The sequence below is a fragment of the Rattus norvegicus genome, chromosome 14 (genome assembly GCF_036323735.1).
Source record: "Rattus norvegicus strain BN/NHsdMcwi chromosome 14, GRCr8, whole genome shotgun sequence".
Classification (NCBI taxonomy): Eukaryota; Metazoa; Chordata; class Mammalia; order Rodentia; family Muridae; genus Rattus; species Rattus norvegicus.
Window position 1 is genome coordinate 107,355,690 of NC_086032.1, and position 21,062 is coordinate 107,376,751.

At 36.1% G+C, this 21,062-nt stretch overlaps 1 protein-coding gene and 1 pseudogene across 13 annotated transcripts in view; both read left to right on the forward strand.

Moving 5' to 3' along the window:
* The window catches only part of Ccdc88a (coiled coil domain containing 88A), a 151,451-nt gene that overhangs the window by 51,036 nt on the left and 79,353 nt on the right, over positions 1-21,062 (forward strand). For all 13 annotated transcript variants that reach the window (XR_010057373.1, XR_010057374.1, XR_010057375.1 and 10 more), the window contains exons 5-8: positions 621-679; positions 4,701-4,784; positions 5,819-5,959; positions 18,050-18,222. Coding sequence is in view for 6 of the 13 variants with exons in the window: in XM_008770470.4 (XP_008768692.2) it covers positions 621-679; positions 4,701-4,784; positions 5,819-5,959; positions 18,050-18,222 (457 nt within the window). In the remaining 7 variants the exon portion in view is untranslated. The remainder of the gene's footprint in view (positions 1-620; positions 680-4,700; positions 4,785-5,818; positions 5,960-18,049; positions 18,223-21,062) is intronic.
* On the forward strand, positions 6,361-13,632 carry LOC134481881 (large ribosomal subunit protein eL19-like; annotated as a pseudogene).

Below are 21,062 nucleotides of genomic sequence, written 5' to 3' on the forward strand. Positions count from 1 at the left end.
ATTGCTTTCTTAAAATTTATTATTGTGAAATAAGACCTCATTCTGTAGCCCCAGGCTAGACTGGAACTTACTATGTAGTCCAGGCTAGCTCATACAGTTCTACTTTAGTCTCTTAAAAGCTGGAATTATAGGTGTGAACTACCACAGCCAGCTAATTTTATTAAACTTACTGTGATAGACATTTAAGGTTCTGAAGGATGAACTTGTGTAGTGAGAAACATTTAAATTATATAGGTAGACGAACCCTAATGTTTGTATTTTAATAAGAAACCAGAGGATAACAGTCCTAATAGCAGCCACTCTGGCATGTTCTTCTATCAGCATAATATAAAAGGCTGGTATAATATAATCTATAGGAAAGGGATAGATGCAGTTAACATACTTAGATTAAAGCTTATTTATGTGCATTGTTAACTCTTTGACTAATAGGGATATCCTTGCCATGTCTTCTGCTGTTATTACTTTGTGCACCCATAAGCCACATGTGTAAGTCCCACCATTTGTTTACAAAATTCATCTTTTTGTCAAGTGGTGATGTTTTCTCTAGAATTGATTGTTTCAGTGTTTGAAAGAGTTTTAAACAAAGCTAAATGGCTATACTTACTAGGTTTTTATTTCAGAACAAGGTACAGAAGAAGTTAAAAAGTTGCTTTTACTCCTACTTGGTTGTGCAGTTCAGGTAAGTTAAAATACTTCTTTACATTTTCATTCTTTTAAACTGTTCTTGAGGCTCTAGTTTTCTGAAAGACTAGGTAATCTTAACTCTTATCACCTTATAAAGAAATTATGTTGAAGATTTCTCTTATTTTAGAAAATCAGTTATAGCATTAATGCCATGTTTTAAATGCTTTAGTTATTTTTTTTTTCTATTTAGAGGCTTCTAGTGACTCAGACCTTTATACTCCTTTTGAGACATCTTCTGGTTTACTTGTGCAAATTTATGCTTTAGGAAAAGAGAAGTGGGATTAGCAGTAAGAGAGGGTCTGGATCTAGAGCAGTAGGTTAAGAGCACTGACTGCTCTTCCAGGAGAAACTATGTTTGACTCCTATGTCCCACATGGTGGCTCATAGCTGTCTGTAGCTCCAGTCTCATGGAGTCTAACAGCCTCTTCTGGCCTTGTGGGCACCAGGCACACCCCTGGTGCACAGAAATACATCCAGGCAAACTCTCACATAAAAATAAATAAATCTTAGAGAATTTGCGGGAAGTGTTTTTAGATGTGGCGTTTGTGTATGTGCTTAACTGGCAAAGTATGTCCATGTAGGCATATAAAGACCAGAAGTCAGTATCAGGTGTCTTTTTCACTTACCTTATTTCTTAAGATAGGATATCTCACCAAACCCAGAACTCGCTGATTCAGCTATAATTGCTGGCCAGCAAGTTCCAGCAATCCTTCTGTCTCTGCCTCCCAGCATCGGAGTTATAGTCCACACAAATGCACCCAGATTTTTGTTCAGGTACTGGGTATCTGAACCTCATGCATATTCAGCATGCATTTTTCTAACAAAGAATCTCCCTTGGCCCTATTGCTCCTTTATAGACGTTCATATCTATAATGATAGCCAAGATTTATTGAATACATAGTTTGCCCGTGTTATATTTTGTATAATTTTTTCTTACAATCTTTTTCTCAAATAAGATTAGCATTTGGGTAGATATTTAAGTTATTTAACAAAGTGGATAGTTGTGAGTTTACTGTGCCGCTTTAATAACTACAGTGGGAGTCTATGTATCTTCAACAAATTTAGATTTAGCTGTATTTGCTAGTAGGTTAAAGAGTAGGTTAAAGAACACTCGTCTGACTTTCAAATCTACTATATTAGGTCTTCCATTAAATTAACTTAAAAACAACAACGTGTGTGTGTGTGTGTGTGTGTGTGTGTGTGTGTGTGTGTGTGAGTGTGTGAGTGTGTGTGTGTGAGTGTGTGTGTGTGTGTGTGTGTGTGTGTGTGAGTGTGTGTGTGAGTGTGTGTGTGTGTGCCATGACACCCTTGTGGAAGTCAAAGAACAGCTTTGTTGAGACAGTGTCTCTAGATTGCCTGTGCCTTTAATAGCTTTTGTTTGTTTGTTTGTTTGTTTGTTTGTTTCTGGAGTTCTCCTGTCTGCCACCAATCTCTGTAAGAGCACCGGGATCACAACAAATACACTGTTCCTATAGCAGATTACCACACTTGCATGGCAGGCACTTTACCCATTGAACAGTCTCTGAAGCCCACTACTTTTTTTAAAAGAATGAATTATTTCAATGTACCGTTTTTGATAGAATGAACTATTTTGGGTTTCATTTCAGGACATTTTTGTTTTTGTGTTTTGTTTTGTTTGTTTGTTTTTATTTTGTTTTTTGAAACAGGGTCTCATGTGCCCCTCAAACTCATTATGTAGCTCTGGTTGACCTTCCAGTGCTGGAATTGCAGGTGTGCACCACCATTCCCAATGTATATAGTGCCTGGAATTGATCATTTGTGTTCATGTATGCTAGGCAAACACTCTTCCAACTAAGCTATAGACCTACCTATGAAATGAGATTTTTGTAAACAAACAATTGAATTCACTGGCAATAGTCCACATTTTATATTCTAGAATTTGTTGGCTTTCAGAGATGACTGCTTTGGAGATACAAATTTACATATACTTTTAAACATGTATGGGGATCAATATGACTATATATATATTCAATACATACATATATATGATAAAGAATCGGGTCAGGATTATTGGTATACCTACCACCTTAAGAAATTTTTTTGTTTTGTTTTAAGGGCACACAAAATCCTCTGTACTAGTAATTTTGAAATGATCCTACTGTACTATATATAACATTAGATGTTATCATCCTATCCATTTATCTGTGTACTTGTATCAATTAGCAGTCCCCTGTCCAAATCTATTTCTACTCCAACCCACCATCTTTCTATTCTTAATACCCTTTCTAGTTTTTAGTAACTACTGTGGGGGCCCTATTCATATATAAATTTAGTCATTACAGTTCTATAATGTGTTGTACATGATTGTTTATTTAACAACCAATTAAATATTTACGTAAATATGTTGTTTGTTATTGCTGCTATTCTAATTTGGTTATCATGTCCTTAGTTGGAAATACTTTCCTTACTCATTTATAACTACTATATACTGCATTTGTGTATAAAAATGCCTTAGTTGGTGAATGTTATAATAATCAGTGTAACAGTGTAACTATAAATGCTGAGTATCTCAAGGTAGTGCTAGTGAAGAAACAGTGACTTGTTAAATGTAATTAAAAGGCTTATAAAATGGAATGTATATTTCTTTTTTAAACCATAACAGGAAAACATAAGACAGTTGGATTAGGGTACTCTGAGTGAATCTTAATTTACATTTCATAATAACTCTGCTATTTTATGTTCTGATCGGCTAAAAACTATTTATAGAAATGTTAAAAGGTTGGGATTACTGTCCCTGTAAAGCTGCTTTATACATGCTGTAAACGTACAGTTAGAAAGTTAATTCACAGTTATTCTTACAAGACCGGTTTAATATTTCTGAGCCCAAAAAAGATTAGTGATTTTAAGCCTGTTGATTCTAATTCCATTCCCTTCAAAACTCTTCAATTCTTGTCATAACTAGAATTTGTGCTTTCCTGGTAATTTACTTTTAAAGATTTGTATATCATAGCAGTTTAGTTTTCACTGAACATAGAACTCTAGGTGACGTATGGATTATATAATGGCAGAAGTAGAGCATTAGAAACTTAACTTGAATCAGAGCGTTGTAAGTTTCTTAATGATCAAAGAGCCAGTTTTTCTTCGTGGGGGCTTATTGTCTTCGCTGGCTCTGTAATTGGCCCGGGAGATGTATCTTAGCTGGGCACAAGGCAGTGCTGTCTATTTTGTATGCACCTCTCATTTGGTAGCCTCCAGAATACAATCGGATTAGCAGTTGAATGGCAGTGTAACAGTGTAGACAGAGGAAAGATGAAGATGTGTGCTGTTATTTATTCCTTACTGGGAAAAGGTGAGGTTCATAGTTTATGTTTTTAGCTAAAGTAAAACTTTTAAAAAGTAAATAATAATAATAAGGAATGCCACCTATCGGGTACATGTGTATTTATATACAGTATTAAATTTTGCCTCTGGTTACTTTGTTGCAGTAGAAACAAACCAAATATTGATTGTATTACCTTACAAATGTTGAACTGGGTCGTCAAAGTTAGTTTCTTGTAAGATTAATAGGATGAATATGAGAGAATAAATTGTAAGCCTGAAGTAAAGTTGCCTGGTCTCTTTTCCTCAAGAAGAAAGGCAGTGTTGTTTGGTGACAGTCGGGGACTGACCGAGCATTTTGGCAGTATTCTGAATTCTGCCAGTGACTCACTGTGGGTTTTGGCAAGGAACTTGTTCCCTCTGAAACAAGTTCTTGATTCTTTACTTCTCTGTTTGTAAAGTTAGCATAATAATATCCTGACCTTAGATATGTTGTGTAATATTTTCCAACTTTAGAACTTTCTTGCATAAAATAGTGTAGATTACAGTGCCAGGCTCTTAGTTGTTTCAAAATCATTGCATCTTCATTAGCTAAGTATATCTGAGAGGTTGTTTAAATGTAGAAAAAATCCTCAGTGTGCTGTTCAAATATAATGCTTGGTGTGTTTTTATTTTTATATAGTATTTTAAGGACAATACAGAGTCTAAATGGTTTCTCCCCCCTTTCCTTACTTCAGTGTCAGAAAAAGGAAGAATTTATTGAAAAAATTCAAGGTTTAGATTTTGATACGAAAGCAGCAGTTGCCGCACATATTCAAGAGGTAATCACTTATGTATATTAATTTTTATGAAGTTTACAGTGTGTGTTTTAAATATTATCTCCCCAAATATTTAGTTACCCGATGAACAAGAACAATTAAAGATCAAATATAAATTGACACAGTGCTTGCTACACATTTATTCTCACTGTTGTCTATGAGAAAATGAAAATCTGGAGGAGTGGAGTTTGTGTCCTTATTAGGTAGCACAGACTGAAGGATAGGGGTAAAGATAATATGTGTCTCTATGTGCTTTTTCTCTTAAATGAATGATCATTTTTGTTGAGCTGTTATTTGAATTACATAAGTACATTAATTTTGAAAATAATATATGTAAAAAGCTGATGTACTGTGTCAAATTATCGATGTTAATGAAATTTATTAAAATTTATTTTATTTTTTATCTTTATTAACTTGAGTATTTCTTATTTACATTTCGATTATTATTCCCCTTCCCGGTTTCCAGGCCAACATCCCCCTAACCCCTCCCCCTCCCCTTCTTTATGTGTGTTCCCCTCCCCACCCTCCCCCCATTGCCGCCCTCCCCCCAACAATCACATTCACTGGGGGTTCAGTCTTAGCAGGACCAAAGGCTTTCCCTTCCATTGGTGCTCTTACTAGGCTATTCATTGCTACCTATGAGGTCAGAGTCCAGGGTCAGTCCATGTATAGTCTTTGGGTAGTGACTTAGTCCCTGGAAGCTCTGGTTAAAATTTATTTTAAAAGCTGTCACTCCCATAACTATTTACTCATGAGCTTTAATTCTATGTCTTTTAAGAATTAGGCTACATATTAAATTTTACATGTTAGGAAATAGTTTTAAAGTTGTGAAAATTAGCAGTATTTTAAATATTCTCAGGATTGTATTCAAGAGATATCTTTTTCTTAGTTAACTAAGAGTCCAGATGAGAATTTATTTAAATTTAGTTAAAATGTTTAGGTTATCATCATTAACTTCAAATCTCCTTCTTTCTACTTTTGTACTTAATTTTGTACTAAAATGAAATCGATTATTTCTTTTTCTTGCCTCTGTAAAGGTCACTCATAATCAGGAAAATGTGTTTGATCTGCAATGGATGGAAGTGACAGATATGTCTCAGGAAGACACAGAACCACTCTTAAAGAGCATGGCCTCACACCTCAGAAGACTCATCGATGAGCGAGATGAACATTCAGAGGTTAGTAACTTGTGTTTATTTTATCATGAAATGTTGCCTTTCATATTCAAATATATATATATGAATATATATATTTATGTTTATATATATTATAAATAAAAGGCAGTGGTAGCACAGTCCTTTAATCCCAGCACTCAGGAGGCAGAGATAGGTGGTTCTGTACGTCCAAGGCCAACCTAGTCTACAGAGTCAAGTTACAAGACAACCAGGGCTGCCCAGAGAAATCCAGTCTCAAAAACTGAGCTCCCCCACCTCCAAATAAACAAAAAAGGATAGTTGTCTAGAATTGATACCCTGTTTCTTAGAAGGAGGTAGTAAATTATAGTCATCCTTTGGTATCTAGGGAGCATACCTTCTTGACATCCTAAAATCAATCCCAGCCCTTGGGAGACTCTGGAAGGCATATCTGAGTTTGAGGCTAGCCTGATCTAAACAGTGAGTTCCAGGACAGCCAGAGATACACAGAGAAACCCTGTCTCCAAAAGCTTTTTTTTTTCTTAAAAAAAAAAAAGATACTAAAACTATGAATACTCTTTAAAAAATGGTACAGAGTTTATAATCCTACAAATATCTTGTATATGTTAAATCATTTTTATTTACATATAATAATGAATAGTATATAAATAATATACAAATAGTTGTTATGCTGTATTACTTAGGGAGTGGCGACAAGAAAAAGTGTGCAGTACAAACATCGGGATTCTTCACCCTTACTGTTTTCTGTCCACACTTGGTTTAGTTTGCAGATATGAAACCTACATGGTATACCAACTATAATGTCTTTCTTTTGTTTTTACTGTGTGTGGGAAGGTGGGATTTGAAAGGAAATAAAAGAACTTCAGATTATTAGAATAAGCAAATTATTCTTAGTTCTTTTTTTCTTTTTAAATTAGTATTATTCTGATTTTGTTCTTGTGTTTTCCAAGTCACCTCTATTACTTTGGCAGTAGTGTAGAAATGTAGAACTGAATATATAGTTGATGTAAGTAGAAAAACCATTGACTTGAAGCTCAAGAATTTCATAAATTTCTTGGTTTGCCTATCTGATTCCAAATTAGTGGGGGAAATAACAGGCTGTTAGGGAGTCTTGCTCAAACAACCCTTTTGTTTTTGTTCTTTAAAATTATTTTACAAGGTCTCATAGACCCCAGACTGGTCTCAAAGCCAGTATGTATCTGAGGGTGACCATGAATTTAATCTCTTCCTGCTTCTACTTCCCAAGTGCTGTGATTTTAGCTGTGAGCAACCAGGACGAGCCCTGAGACCTCTTTGGTCAAATTTAAGCAGCTGACATATCTAGAGCAAAGTCCTTAAGCTGAGTTTACCTGGAATCCATTTTTAAACTTAATTTTATCTCATCTGTATGTGATGATTTAGTATTTCCTAATATCACTCAGGTGCTTCAAAATTGTACTCTTGAAGAATATCAACAGAAGCAGTTACAACCAAAGAAAGTTTAGCAATTCACAAAACAGTCTCATTATTGCCTACATTATTATTATCATCAGGACTCCTGGTGATCATTGACTAACTGTTCAAAGTTTAAAATACTCAGGTATGTTTAATTATCTGCAAGATGATAGTTATGATGAAACTGGGAAGAAACATAAGTCTGAAAAATTTACCATTACTAGTAATTTTAGTTAGGTTGATACCAACTTGGTAAAGTATTCTAAACTTTGTAATTTAGGAAAAATGTATAGTGGAGGAACAAATTATAGGAAGAGGCCAGCAATGTACTTAAGTTTTTTTGTGTACTTAGTTAACTATCAAAAAGAAATTTAGAATCATTTTAGATTTAGACCTCTTACAGGTTTCGAAAACAGTAATAGTCACCATAAATAACTTGTATTGAACAAATGAATCTCACATATAAAATAGGAACAATATTTATTTAAATAAAGCAAATACATATAGACCATGTTTCAAATAGCAGAACTAACTACAAACAATATTGTCCTTTTCTCTGAGTGGTAGTGAATAAAACTGAAAAAAAGACCAAGAGTTTTTTGACCATTTAAGATCTAGATGCAATACATATTACATAAAAGGACTGCTTACTTTTTATTATTGCATAAATTACACTTATGTCCCTCCTATGGCAAATTTCCATAATGTCATGACAAAACATAGGTACACAGTTATCAAGCCTCAGATACAATCACATCTGTAAGTATATAGGTACATATATAGGTACAAGCATTTTAAGTATAAGATATAAAGGTAGCAAATGTAATTCATATGTGTTCAACCATTCTTAAAAGATTTTCAAACAGGATTAAAATCCCTTTTAAGAATAGTTTTCTTGGCCCAGAGCCAGGACTCTTCCACAGACCTCAGACATAAAACCTGCCTGCAGAGAGCTCCACTGCCAGGAGTGCCAGCACTCCAACGATCACAGACTCACAGGCCCACAGGCCCACAGGCCCACAGGCCCACAGGAGAGAAAACCTCCATCAGAGACATCAAGACTAACTAACATCAGAGATAACCAGATGGCAAGACGCATACACCGGAACCTAAGCAACAGAAACTGAGACTACTTTGCATCATGAGAACCCAGTTCTCCCAGCACAGCAAATGCTAGGTATCCAAACACACCAGAAAAGGAAGATTTGGGTTTAAAATCACATCTCATGATGATGATATAGGACTTTTAAGAAGGACATAAATAACTCCCTTAAAGAAATACAGGACAACACAGTAGAAGCCCTTAAAGAGAAAACACAAAGATCCCTTAAAGAATTACAGAAAAACACAACCAAACAGGTGAAGGAATTAAACAAAACCACCCAGGATCTAAAAATGGAAATAGAAATAATAAAGAAAGCACAAAGGGTGACAACCCTGGGGATAGAAAACCTAGGGAAGAGATCAGGAGTCACAGATGGAAGCATCACCAACAGAATAGAAGACATAGAAGAAAAAAATCTCAGAGGCAGAAGATACCATAGAAAACATTGACAAAGTAGTCAAAGAAAATGCAAAAAGCAAAAAATTCCTAACCCAAAACATTCACGAAATCCAAGACAAAATGAGAAGACCAAACCTAAGAATAATAGGTATAGAAGAGAACAAAAATTCCCAACTTAAAGGCCAGTAAATAGCTTCAACAAAATTATAAAAGAAAACTTCCCTAACCTAAAGAAATGCCCATGAACATACAAGAAGCCTAGAGAACTCCAAATAGATTGGACCAGAAAAGAAATTCTACCCGTCACATAATAGTCAAAACACCAAATGCACAAAAGAAAGAATATTAAAAGCAGTAAGGGAAAAAGGTCAAGTAATATATAAAGGCAGACCTATCAGAATTACACCAGACTTCTCAACAGAGACTATGAAAGCCAGAAGATCCTGGATAGATGTCATACAGACCCCAACAGAACACAAATGCCAGCCCAGGCTACTATATCCAGCAAAACTTTCAATTAAGATAGATGGAGAAACTAAGATATTCCATGACAAAACCAAATTTACACCATATCTTCACCCAAATCCAGCACTCCAAAGGATAATAGATGGAAAACTCCAACAAGAGAAGGGAAACTATACCCTAGAAAAAGCAAGAAAGTAATCTTCTTTCAACAAACCCTAAAAGAAGATAGCCACACAAACATAATTCCACCTTTAACAGCAAAAATAACACTAAACTATCACTAGTCCGTAACATCTCTAACAGAAATGGACTCAATTCCCCAATAAAAAGACTTAGACTGACAGACAGTATACATAAACAGGACCCAATATTTTGCTGCATACAGGATATGCTCATCAGTTACAAAGACAGACACTATCTCAGAGTAAAAGGCTGGGAAATTTTTTTCCAAGCAAATGGTCCCAAGAAACCTGGAGTAGCCATTCTAATATCAAATAAAATCAACTTTCAACCAACAGTTATCAAAAAAGATAAGGAAGGACACTTTATACTTATAAAAGGAAAAATCTACCAAAATGAACTCTCAATTCTGAACATCTATGCTTGAAACGCAAGTGCACCCACATTCATAAAAGAAACTTTACTAAAGCTCAAAGCATGCATTATACCACACACAATAATAGTAGGAGGCTTCAACACACCTCTCTGATCAATGATCATGGAAACAGAACCTAAACGGAAACACAGTGAAACTAAAAGAAAATATGAACCAAATTGGTTTAACACATCTATAGGACATTTCATCCTAAAACAAAAGAATATAACATCTTCTTACCACTTCATGACACCTTTTCAAAAAAATTGACCTTATAATTGGTGACAAAAGAGGCCTCAGTTGATACAAGGAGATTGAAGTAACCCCATGCATTCTATCAGATCACCAGGGACTAAGGCTGGTCTTCAATAACAGTATCAGAAAGTCCCCATACACATGGAAGCTGAATAATGCTCTACTCAATGACAACTTGGTCAAGGAAGAAATAAAGAAATTAAAGACTTTCTAGAATTTAATGAAAATGAAGGCACAACATACTCAAACTTCTGGGATACAATGAAAGCAGTTCTATGAGGCAAATTCATAGCTTTGAGTGCCTCCAAAAAGAAATTGGAGAGAGCATACTTTAGCAGCTTGACAGCATACATGAAAACTCTAGGGAAAAAAAATGAAGGAAATTCACCCAAGAGAAGTAAACAGCAGGAAATAATTCATACTCAGGGCTGAAATCAACCAAGTAGAAACAAACAAACAAACAAAAAAATACTATACAAAGAATCAACAAACCAGGAGCTGGTTGTTTGAAAAAATCAACAAGATGGATAAGCCCTTAGCCAGACTAACCAGAGGGCAGAAAGAGAGAGAGAGAGAGAGAGAGAGAGAGAGAGAGAGAGAGAGAGAGAGAGCGCACGCCTATACTTAACACAACTGGAAAATCTGGATAAAATTGACAGTTTTCTAGACAGATAACAGGTATCAAAGTTAAATCAGGATCAGATAAACCATCTAAGCAGTCTCATAACCCCTAAAGGAATTGAAGCAGTCATTAAAAGTCACCCAACTAAAAAAAGTCCAGGACCAGATGGGTTTAGTGCAGAATTCTACCAGACCATCAACGGAGACCTAATACCATTACTCTTCAAGCTATTCTACAAAATAGAAACAGAAGGAAAATAGAAACCATCCAATTTATTCTTTGAAGATACAGTTACACTTATAACTAAATCACACAAAAACCCTACAAAGAAAGAGAACTTCAGACCAGTTTCCCTCATGAATATCAATGCAAAAATCCTTAATAAAATTCTGCCAAGTGGAATCCAGGAACACACCAAAACGATCCTTCCCCGTGATCAGTAGGCTTCATCCCAGGGATGCAAGGATGGTTCAATATATGGAAAACCATCAACATAATTCACTATGTAAATAAACTTTAAAGGAAAAAAACCTCACATGATCATCTCATTAGATGCTGAGAAAGCATTTGACAAAATTCAACACCCCCTCATGGTAAAAGTGTTGGAAAGATCAGGCCCATACCTAATCATAGTAAAAGCAATATACAGCAAACTAGTAGCCAACTAAATGGAGAAAAACTTGAAGCAATCTCACTAAAATGAGGGACTAGACAAGGCTATGCACTCTCTCCCTACTTATTCAATATGGTACCTGAAGTCCTACCCAGAGCAAGTAGACAACAAAAGGAGGTCAAAGGGATACAAATTGGAAAGGAAGAAGTCAAAATATCACGATTTGCAGATGATATGATAGTATACTTAAGTGACTCCAAAAGTTCCACCAGATAACTTCTATAGCTGATGAACAACTTCAGTAAAGTGGCTGGATACAAAATTAACTCAAACAAATCAGTAGCCTTCCTCTACTCAAAGGATAAACAGCCTGAGAAAAAAATTAGGGAAGTGACACTCTTCAAGTAGTCACAAATATAAAGAATACCTCAGTGTAACTCTAGCTGAGCAAGTGAAAGATCTGTATGACAAGAACTTCAAGTCTCTGAAGAAAGAAATTGAAGATGACCTCAGAAGATGGAAAGACCTCTCATATACATGGATTAGCAGGATTAATATAGCAAAAAATTGCCATCTTGCCAAAAGCAATCTACAGATTCAATGCAATCCCCATTAAAATTCCAACTCAATTCTTCATAGAATTAGAAAGAGCAATTTGCAGATTCATTTGGAAAAGCAAAAGAACCCAGGATAGTGAATCTATTCTCACCAATAAAAGAACTTCTTGGGGAATCACCATCCCTGACCTCAAGCTGTATTACAGAGCATTTGTAATAAAACTGCACCATATTGGTACAGAGACAGGCAGGTAGATCAGTGGAATAGAATTAAAGACCCAGAAATGAACCCACACAAAGATGGTCACCTGATCTTTGACAAAGGAGCTAAAACCATCCAATGGCAAAAAGGCAAATGGTGCTGGTTGAACTTGAAGTCAGAACGTAGTAGATTGCAAATTGACCCATTCTTATTGCCTTGTACAAAGCTCAAGTCCAAGTGGATCAAAGACCTCCACATAAAACCAGATACACTCAAACTAAAAAAAGAGAAAGTAGGGAAGAGCCTCAAACACATAGGCACAGGGGAAATTTTCCTGAGCAGAATACCAATGGCTTATCCTCTAAGATTGACAAATGGGACCTCATAAAATTGCAAAGCTTCTGTTAGGCAAAGGGTGCTCTCAATAGGACAAAGTGGCAACCAACAGATTGGGAAAAGTCTTTACTAATCCTACAATCAATAGAGGACTAATAGCTAGTATATACAAAGAACTCAAGTAGTTAGACTTCAGATATTCAAATAATCCTATTAAAAAATGAGGGACAAAGCTAAACAAAGAATTCTCAGCTGAGGAATATCAAATGGCTGACAAGTACCTAAAGAAATGTTCAACATCCTTAGTCATCTGGGAAATGCAAATCAAAATAACTCTGAGATTCCACCTTATACCAGTCAGAATGGCGTGATCAAAAACTTAGATGACGTCTTTCCTTTCACTGCTGCGTCTGCAGCCATGAGTATGCTTAGGCTACAGAAGAGGCTTGCCTCTAGCATCCTCCGCTGTAGTAAAAAGAAAGTCTGGTTGGACCCCAATGAAACCAACGAAATCGCCAATGCCAACTCCCGTCAACAGATCAGGAAGCTGATCAAAGATGGCCTGATCATCCGGAAGCCTGTGACTGTCCATTCCTGGGCTCGATGCCGGAAGAACACCTTGGCCTGACGAAAGGGCAGGCATATGGGCATAGGGAAGAGGAAGGGTACCGCCAATGCTCGAATGCCCGAGAAGGTGACCTGGATGAGAAGGATGCGGATCCTGCGCTGGCTTCTCAGGAGATACTGGGAATCTAAGAAGATTGACCGCCATATGTATCACAGCCTGTACCTGAAGGTCAAAGGGAATGTGTTCAAAAACACGCGGATTCTCATGGAGCATATCCACAAACTGAAGGCAGACAAGACCTGCAAGAAGCTACTGGCTGACCAGGCTGAGGTCCGCAGGTACAAGACCAAGGAAGCACGAAAGCGCCGGGAGGAGTGCCTCCAAGCCAAGAAGGAGGAGATCATCAAGACTGTCCAAGGAGGAAGAGACCAAGAAATGAAGCTTCCCTCATGTCTGTACATAGTGGCCAGGCTGTGGCTTCACGTGGATCAGTCATTAAAATAAAACAAGCCTTTGTCCTTGTCAAAAAAAAAAAAAAAAAACAAAGGTGACATCAGGTGCTGGTGAGGATGTGGAGAAAGAGGAAGTCCTCCATTGTTGGTGGGCTTGCAAGCTGGTACAACCACTCTGGAAATCAGTCTGGAGGCTCCTCTGAAAATTGGACACAGTACTACCTGAGGATCCAGCTAAACATTCCTGGTATACACCCAAAAGATGCTCCAATGTATAACAAGGACACATGCTACTCTATGTTCATACCAGCCTTATTTATAATAGCCACAAACTGGAAAGATTCCAGGTGCCGTTCAACTGAGGAATAGATACAGAAAATGTGGTATATCTATACAGTGGAATAGTACTCCGCTATTAAAAACAATGACTTCATGAAATTCATATGCAAATGGATGGAACTAGCAAGTATCTTCCTGAGTGGGGTAACCCAGTCACAAAAGAACACACATGGTATGTACTCACTGTAAGTAGATATTAGCTCAAAAGCTTGGAATACCTAAGAAAATATTCACAGATTATATTAAGACCAAGAAGAAGGAAGACCAAAATGTGGATGCTTCATTCCTTCTTAGAAGGGAGAACAAAATACTCACAGGAGAAAAGAGTGGAACAGGGACTTAAAAAAATGCCATTCTGAGACTCTCCCAACTGGGGATTCAGCCCATATACATTCAGTCAACAAACCCAGTCACTGTTGCTGATGCCAAGAAGAACTTGCTGATAGGAGCCAGATATGCCAGAGCCCTCCCTGTACAGATGAAGATGATTGCAGCTAACTGTTGGACTGAGTATGTAGACCCGATAGAGGAATTAGAAAAAAGACTAAAGGAGCTGAAGGGATTTGCAAAACCATAGGAAGAACAACAATATCAATCAACCAAACCCCATCAGAGCTCCCAGGGACTAAACCACCAACCAATGTGTACACATGGAGGGACCTATGACTCCAGTCACATATTAGACAGAGGATGGCATTGTCCAGCATCAGTGGAAGGAAAAGCCCTCATCCTGTGAAGGCTTATTTCCCCATGTAGCGTAATGCCAGGGCGTTGAAGTTATAGTAGGTGTGTGGGAATGGGGGCATCCTCATAGAAGCAGGAGGAGAGGTGGGGGTATGGGAGACTGGGGAAAGGAGATAACATTTGAAATGTAAATACATAAAATTCCAAGAAAAATAAAATTATTTTTCAAAAAAGAATTATTTTCTCCATGTAATAAAAACCCAAATTTCCATAGAAAATGCTAGAATTTACCTTTGTAAAACAGAATCTGTGTTTATTAAGCCAGTTTATCTTTAAATGTTAGTAAAAGTAAACCACTTTTTAATGAAAGCCTTGCTTTAAACAGAGCATCATGTTCTATTTGTATGTTATTACATTATATTTTGACCATGCCCAATAAAGTATATCTTCAGGCTGCCCTGACTATTGATTATTGGCTTATACCATCATGGATAGCTGCACTTTTCCTGGTTCTGCATTACTTGTATATTACTTCAATTTTTTTTACTACGTTTTCTTGTGCTCTATACATAGTATGCTAGATGGATTGATGAAAGATACTAAGAAGGAGCAATAAAAAGGATTTCTGTTTTATTGAGGAAAAAAGCTTCCTTAGTTGCAAGTATACATAAAGCCTACTATATAATTAAGTACTAATATGTTCATGTTGGACTCAAATGTTTGTTAAATGTTACTTGTTTACTATAATACTGTAACTACTGTTACTTTAGAAGTGGAATCAAGAAGTTACACATGGGACTGGAGAGATGGCTCAGTGGTGAAGAGCACTGACTACTCTTCCGAAAGCCATGAGTTCAAATCCCAGCAACCACATGGTGGCTCACAACCATCTGTAGTAAGATCTGGTGTTTATGAAGACAGCTAGCTACAGTGTACTTATATATAATAAATAAATAAATCTTAAAAACAAAGTTACACATGATGCTGTATACCTGTAATCTCAGAACAATGGAGGTAGAGGTAGGGTGTTCTGGAGTTCAAAGCCAGCCTTAGCTATATACCAAGTTTGAGATCAGTCTGGGCTATATAGAACCCTTACTGCATACAAAAAAACAAAGAAGAAAACCAAAATGAAATATATGGCTGTAGTTTAACTTGAATTTTATTTCATAAAAATGTATTTTAGAATTTATACAGAAATCACATTTAAAACACATGTATCAATTTGAATCTAATTGTGATTGTACCATTGTACATATTGTATCATTGTTTGTGTGACTTTGGTACACGAATAATATATAATCCTTAGTTTCTTATGTCTAAATTAGATAGAACATTACTGAAAAACATAGTGCTGAATGAAATCTCTTTGGGAGAATATTACAGAAAAAAAGTATAAGTCATTGTCAGACAATAAGAATGATAATTTAAAATTAAAAACAAGAAAGGACACAAGAAAACTGTGTCAGGTGATGCCTTTAATCCCAGCACTTGGGAGACAGAGGCAGGGGAGAATCTCTGTGAGGTCAAGTCTACAGAGCGAGTTCCAGGACAGCCAGGACTGCACAAAGAAAACTTATCTGGGAAGAAAAAAAGTAAGAAAAGCAAAGGAAAGGGAAGAGAAGAGAGAAAAAGGGTAGCTCTAGTTGTAGACTGAAGAGGAACTTTACAGTAGTTAAAAATAATCTCTTATATTGGCCAAAGGAGATGGTTGAAGGATAAAAATGGGTAGACATGGTCACATAGGAGCAATGATAGTAAAGGAACCTACTACAAAGGGGTTAGTTTCTGTACTAGAGAAACTTACGTCTATTGAATAAATAGACATGAATTTGTAGAGAGACAAAGAATTGGGAGGTACTCTCTAGTTTAAGAAAGTAGTAGTTTCAAGGTGGAAGAGAGGTGCTTAAGTATTTCCCAAGGACAAAGAAATGAATCCTGGCATCTGGTTAAAACAATAGCAACAAAAATGGAGCTAGAGAGATGGCGCAGTTGAAGAACACTTTTGTGGAAGACCCAGGTTTGAGTCTCAGCACCCATGTGGTGGTTCTCATCTATCCGTAACTCATCTATCCGTAACTCATCTATCCGTAACTCATCTATCCGTAACTCATCTATCCATAACTCTTGAGTTCTCGGGGATCTAATACCGTGTTCTGATTTCCCTGGGAACTAAGGTGTGCATATGGTACACATACATTCAGACAAAACACTTATATATAAAATAAAATGAACAAATGTCTAAAAAAATATCAAAGAACAAGTGATGAGGAATAAGAGTGGCAACTCCATGGTCCCAAAATAGTAACACCACCTGTATGTCTGGGGGACGGTTAAAACTGCCTTACAAGATAGGCCCATTTGCCTGAGAGAATTTAAATAAAACAAACTAACAAAAATAAAAGGTACCAGCTCCGGGAAAAAAAGACAAAAAAATAAAAAAATAAAAGGTATAGAATGAAACAATTTACTAGTAAAGAAGAAGGAAAATTAGAAGAATGGTGCAACGTGGTTTTGTAAAATATAAATTAGCTACATACTTAATCTATAAAGCAAAGGTTTAAGAAAACAAGGATTGTGCCCCACAGAGACACTTTGGAGAAAGGAATTGGAGAAGCTTTGAGATGGGAAATAGTGCAGTATTATAAAGCATGAAAGGAACAGTTAGTAGTGTAATAGCAACATGACTTTTAGCTACTTGTGTAAGCATATACAATTTTTGTGCCTCAGTCATCTGACTTCCAAGGGGGGGGGGGAACAACTTCTAAGGTCTTACCTTTTCTAGAGATTGCTTCTGCTAGGACTGTAACTTCTAAAACAGTATTGCCCAATTCTGCAGTGGTGGCAAGATCATATTTTAGGCTATCCAGCATCATAACAACTAGTAGACAGATACCTATTTTGTACTTAAAACATGTGACTAAAGAACTGAATTTTTTGAGCTGTTTGAATTTTTATTAAATACCCACTTGTGCTATTGGCTATCATAATTGGATATAAATAAATTACTCTTTGGTTTTCTTTTCTGTGTCTTTTATGTTGTTCCAACAGTTATTATCTAATTATTTTGTCATAAGTGATTTCTTTTATAAAAATATCTAGAGAGAGAAAAGAAATCATTGATGTATTTTAATGTTATTGCTAAGTAGCGCATGCTTGAACTGTTGAATAAAATTTAAAATGGCAGCAAATATGACAAAGTTAGAATGTTTTTGTTATTGTTCTTTGTTTTGAATGTAGCCCTGGCTGACAGGAAACTTGCTAGTTAGACTGGCTGATCTCAAACTCACACTCATCCACATGCATCTGCCTCTGATTCCCGGGGCCAGGGTTAACGGCTTGTACCACCACACTTGTCAAAGTTATGATGCTTTTGATCAGTGAGTTTATTTTGTAGAATACCTAGTGAGTGAGTAATGCTGCTGTGTATAGGTTACTGATGTCTGGAGCACTAAAACTGATTCTTTGTTTGCCCCTTTAATTCTTAGACTATTATAGAACTCTCTGAAGAGCGAGATGGTGTTCATTTTCTACCCCATGCCTCTTCATCTGCACAGTCACCCTGTGGTTCTCCAGGCATGAAGCGAACAGAAAGTCGACAGCATCTCTCAGTGGAACTGGCTGATGCTAAGGCCAAGATCCGAAGACTTAGGCAGGAATTGTAAGTCTCTAATTTTCAATATTCATTGAAATAATGTGGTCACAAGGATGACCTTAACAGTATTTTAAGTATGACAATAGAATAGTTGTCCTCAATTGTTAACCTAAGTCACACCTTTTATTAGTGTTTGTCAAAATGAGAAAAATTTGCCCATAAGCCCAGTACTCAAGTAGGGTTAAGCAGGAGAATCCCAGCAATTTACAGGCATCCTCAGGTACAAAGTAAGTGTAAGCTTAGCCTAGGCTATGTGAAACCCTGTCTCAATAATAATAGTAATAATGACAATGTTGTTTTCAAAGACTGAATTGTTGGCATATGATATCACAAACTAATTTTATACATATTGCCTATATTAAGTCATTGAAATGCCAGTTATCTACTTAGTAAAATATTCAGTATTTATTAGCACTAAAAAAAAAAACTACTTACGAACGGGACACCCGTTGAAGGAATCAGAGAAAGGACTGAAAGAGCTTGAAGGGGCTTGAGACCCCATATGAACAACAATGCCAAGCAACCAGAGCTTCCAGGGACTAAGCCACTACCTAAAGACTATACATGGACTGACCCTGGACTCTGACCGCATAGGTAGCAATGAATAGCCTAGTAAGAGCACCAGTGGAAGGGGAAGCCCTTGGTCCTGCCAAGACTGAACCCCCAGTGAACTAGATTGTTGGGGGGAGGGTGGTAATGGGGGGAGGGTTGGGAGGGGAACACCCATAAGGAAGGGGGGAAGGGACTAGGGGGATGTTGTCCCAGAAACCAGGAAGGGGAATAACAATCGAAATGTAAATAAGAAATACTCAAGTTAATAAAGATAAAAAAACCCTACTTACTCAGTTATTAAAGCTCATTATAGAAAATACAGTATAAATTTTACATATTCATTCTGGAGTGAACTACAAGTAAAAGCATGACCAGTCTTTGCTGAAGACTTTGAATTTTGTTCTTTAAGGAGAACAAAAGATTTTTGATTTATGCATTTTCTCCTTTTAAAAATTTGTTTTCCTGGAATTTGAGCTTCAGAATGTAGACTTTAAATTTAAATACACAGTATAGTTATTTGTTTATTGATTATTTAAACTAACTTAGAAAAGTGAAATGGATATGCAAGGTGGAAAAATTTTAAATAGTCTGCTGTAAAAAATTTTGAAAGCAAGAAATACAGCTTTCATTTGTGGATGTCTGCATTATTATGTGTCTATTGAAGTGGATACGCCCAGGATATTCTATAAACAGCTGCACCAGGAAAATTAGGGAGAGATTGCTGTTATTACTTTGACTGGCAGCTAACGGGGAGCCTAAACAGTGAACACTAGTTCTTTCCATGTAATTTAGCCCAATCTTCTCTAGTCTTTAGCTGAAGCGTGCAATTAGAATTGTAGTGATGTGAATTCATTTAACATTTTGCATTATGTTAGAATTTAATTTTCAAATAGAATTTACTTGGCCTTGGAATATATTAAAAATTCAAACAACCTTAAGAAGATTGACAAAAATTGGTTTCATATGTAATGATTTGAAAATGTAAGTGGATATTTTTAAGTGAGTAAAGATACCAGATGCATGTAGCAAGTATGTTCAGTCACTAGTATTTAATTAAAGCCCATATAATGTCTTTAAAAATGTTTTCTTCTGTATATTTCTTAAGGTGGCATGTAGTAAGAGTTTCTTTCGTTATAAAGGGGACAGTGGATTAGCTGCAGAAATCTTGATTTTTTTTTTTAAATAGAGGTCTAGATTGCTTTATACCTAATGGAAACTAAAATAAATAATTAGAATATTGTTTTTTACTATCAATTGATACATGCTCATTTAAGAGTAATGTCAAATAATATAATTGGTTTTACCAAATAAGTAATTGATTATTGATTTATAAAGTAAAAATATAATTTATGATTAGATGGAATAAATAATTCTTAAGTTAAAAACTTTATACCATAGTTAATATTATTAAAGACGTTATTGATCTTCCTGGTACAATTGATTTCATGTTTTGGAGTTTCTATAATATTATTTTGTTAAAAAAATACTTATTTACTAAGATGAAATTCAGTATCTGACAATTTATCCTTTAAAGTGTACAATTGAATAGGTTTTTAGGTTGTGCAGTAATTATGTGGAAAAGTACAATAACTGAATAAAAGTGTCTTTGATCATCTTCTTTGCCCTCAGATCTTAGCAATGGCTAATCTCTTATATTTCCATGGGTTTGCCTATTTTTGACACTCATATAACTAGAACATATAATGTATAGCCTTCTTGTTTAGCATGATGTATTCCAGGTTTCTCCATGTTATATAGCATGTAACTGGTATCTTATGGATGACAAAAGCAGTAACTTATAACCTATACAAAGACAAACTTACAGAAAGTTAAAGAATAAAAGGGCTAAGTCTGACAGGCTGAATCTTCCACAAGGTGGAAGGAGAGAACCTTCTCATTCAAGTTGTCCTCTGACTTGCATTTGTACATTGTGACACTCAACTTCCCTCCTTGAAGAAATAAATAAATGGGACAAAAAATACATAGAGGCTAATAATATACAAATAAGAGTAGCACTTCTTAGTATTTGAAAATAAATCAATGACATTTTAACCTCTTAAATTGTTTTGTATATGACTACCTTTTAAAAATTATTTACTATTAGTGTATAGTGCGTTGTGTGCTGTGCACACATATGCCATAGTGTAATGGTTTGCATAGGCTTGGTCCAGGGAGTGGCACTATTAGAAGGTGTGGCCTTGTGGGAGGAAGTGTGTCACTGTGGGGTGGGCTTGGAGACCCTCTTCCTACCTGCCTAAGGATGCTCAGTCTGTTCCTGGCTTCCGTCGGGTGAA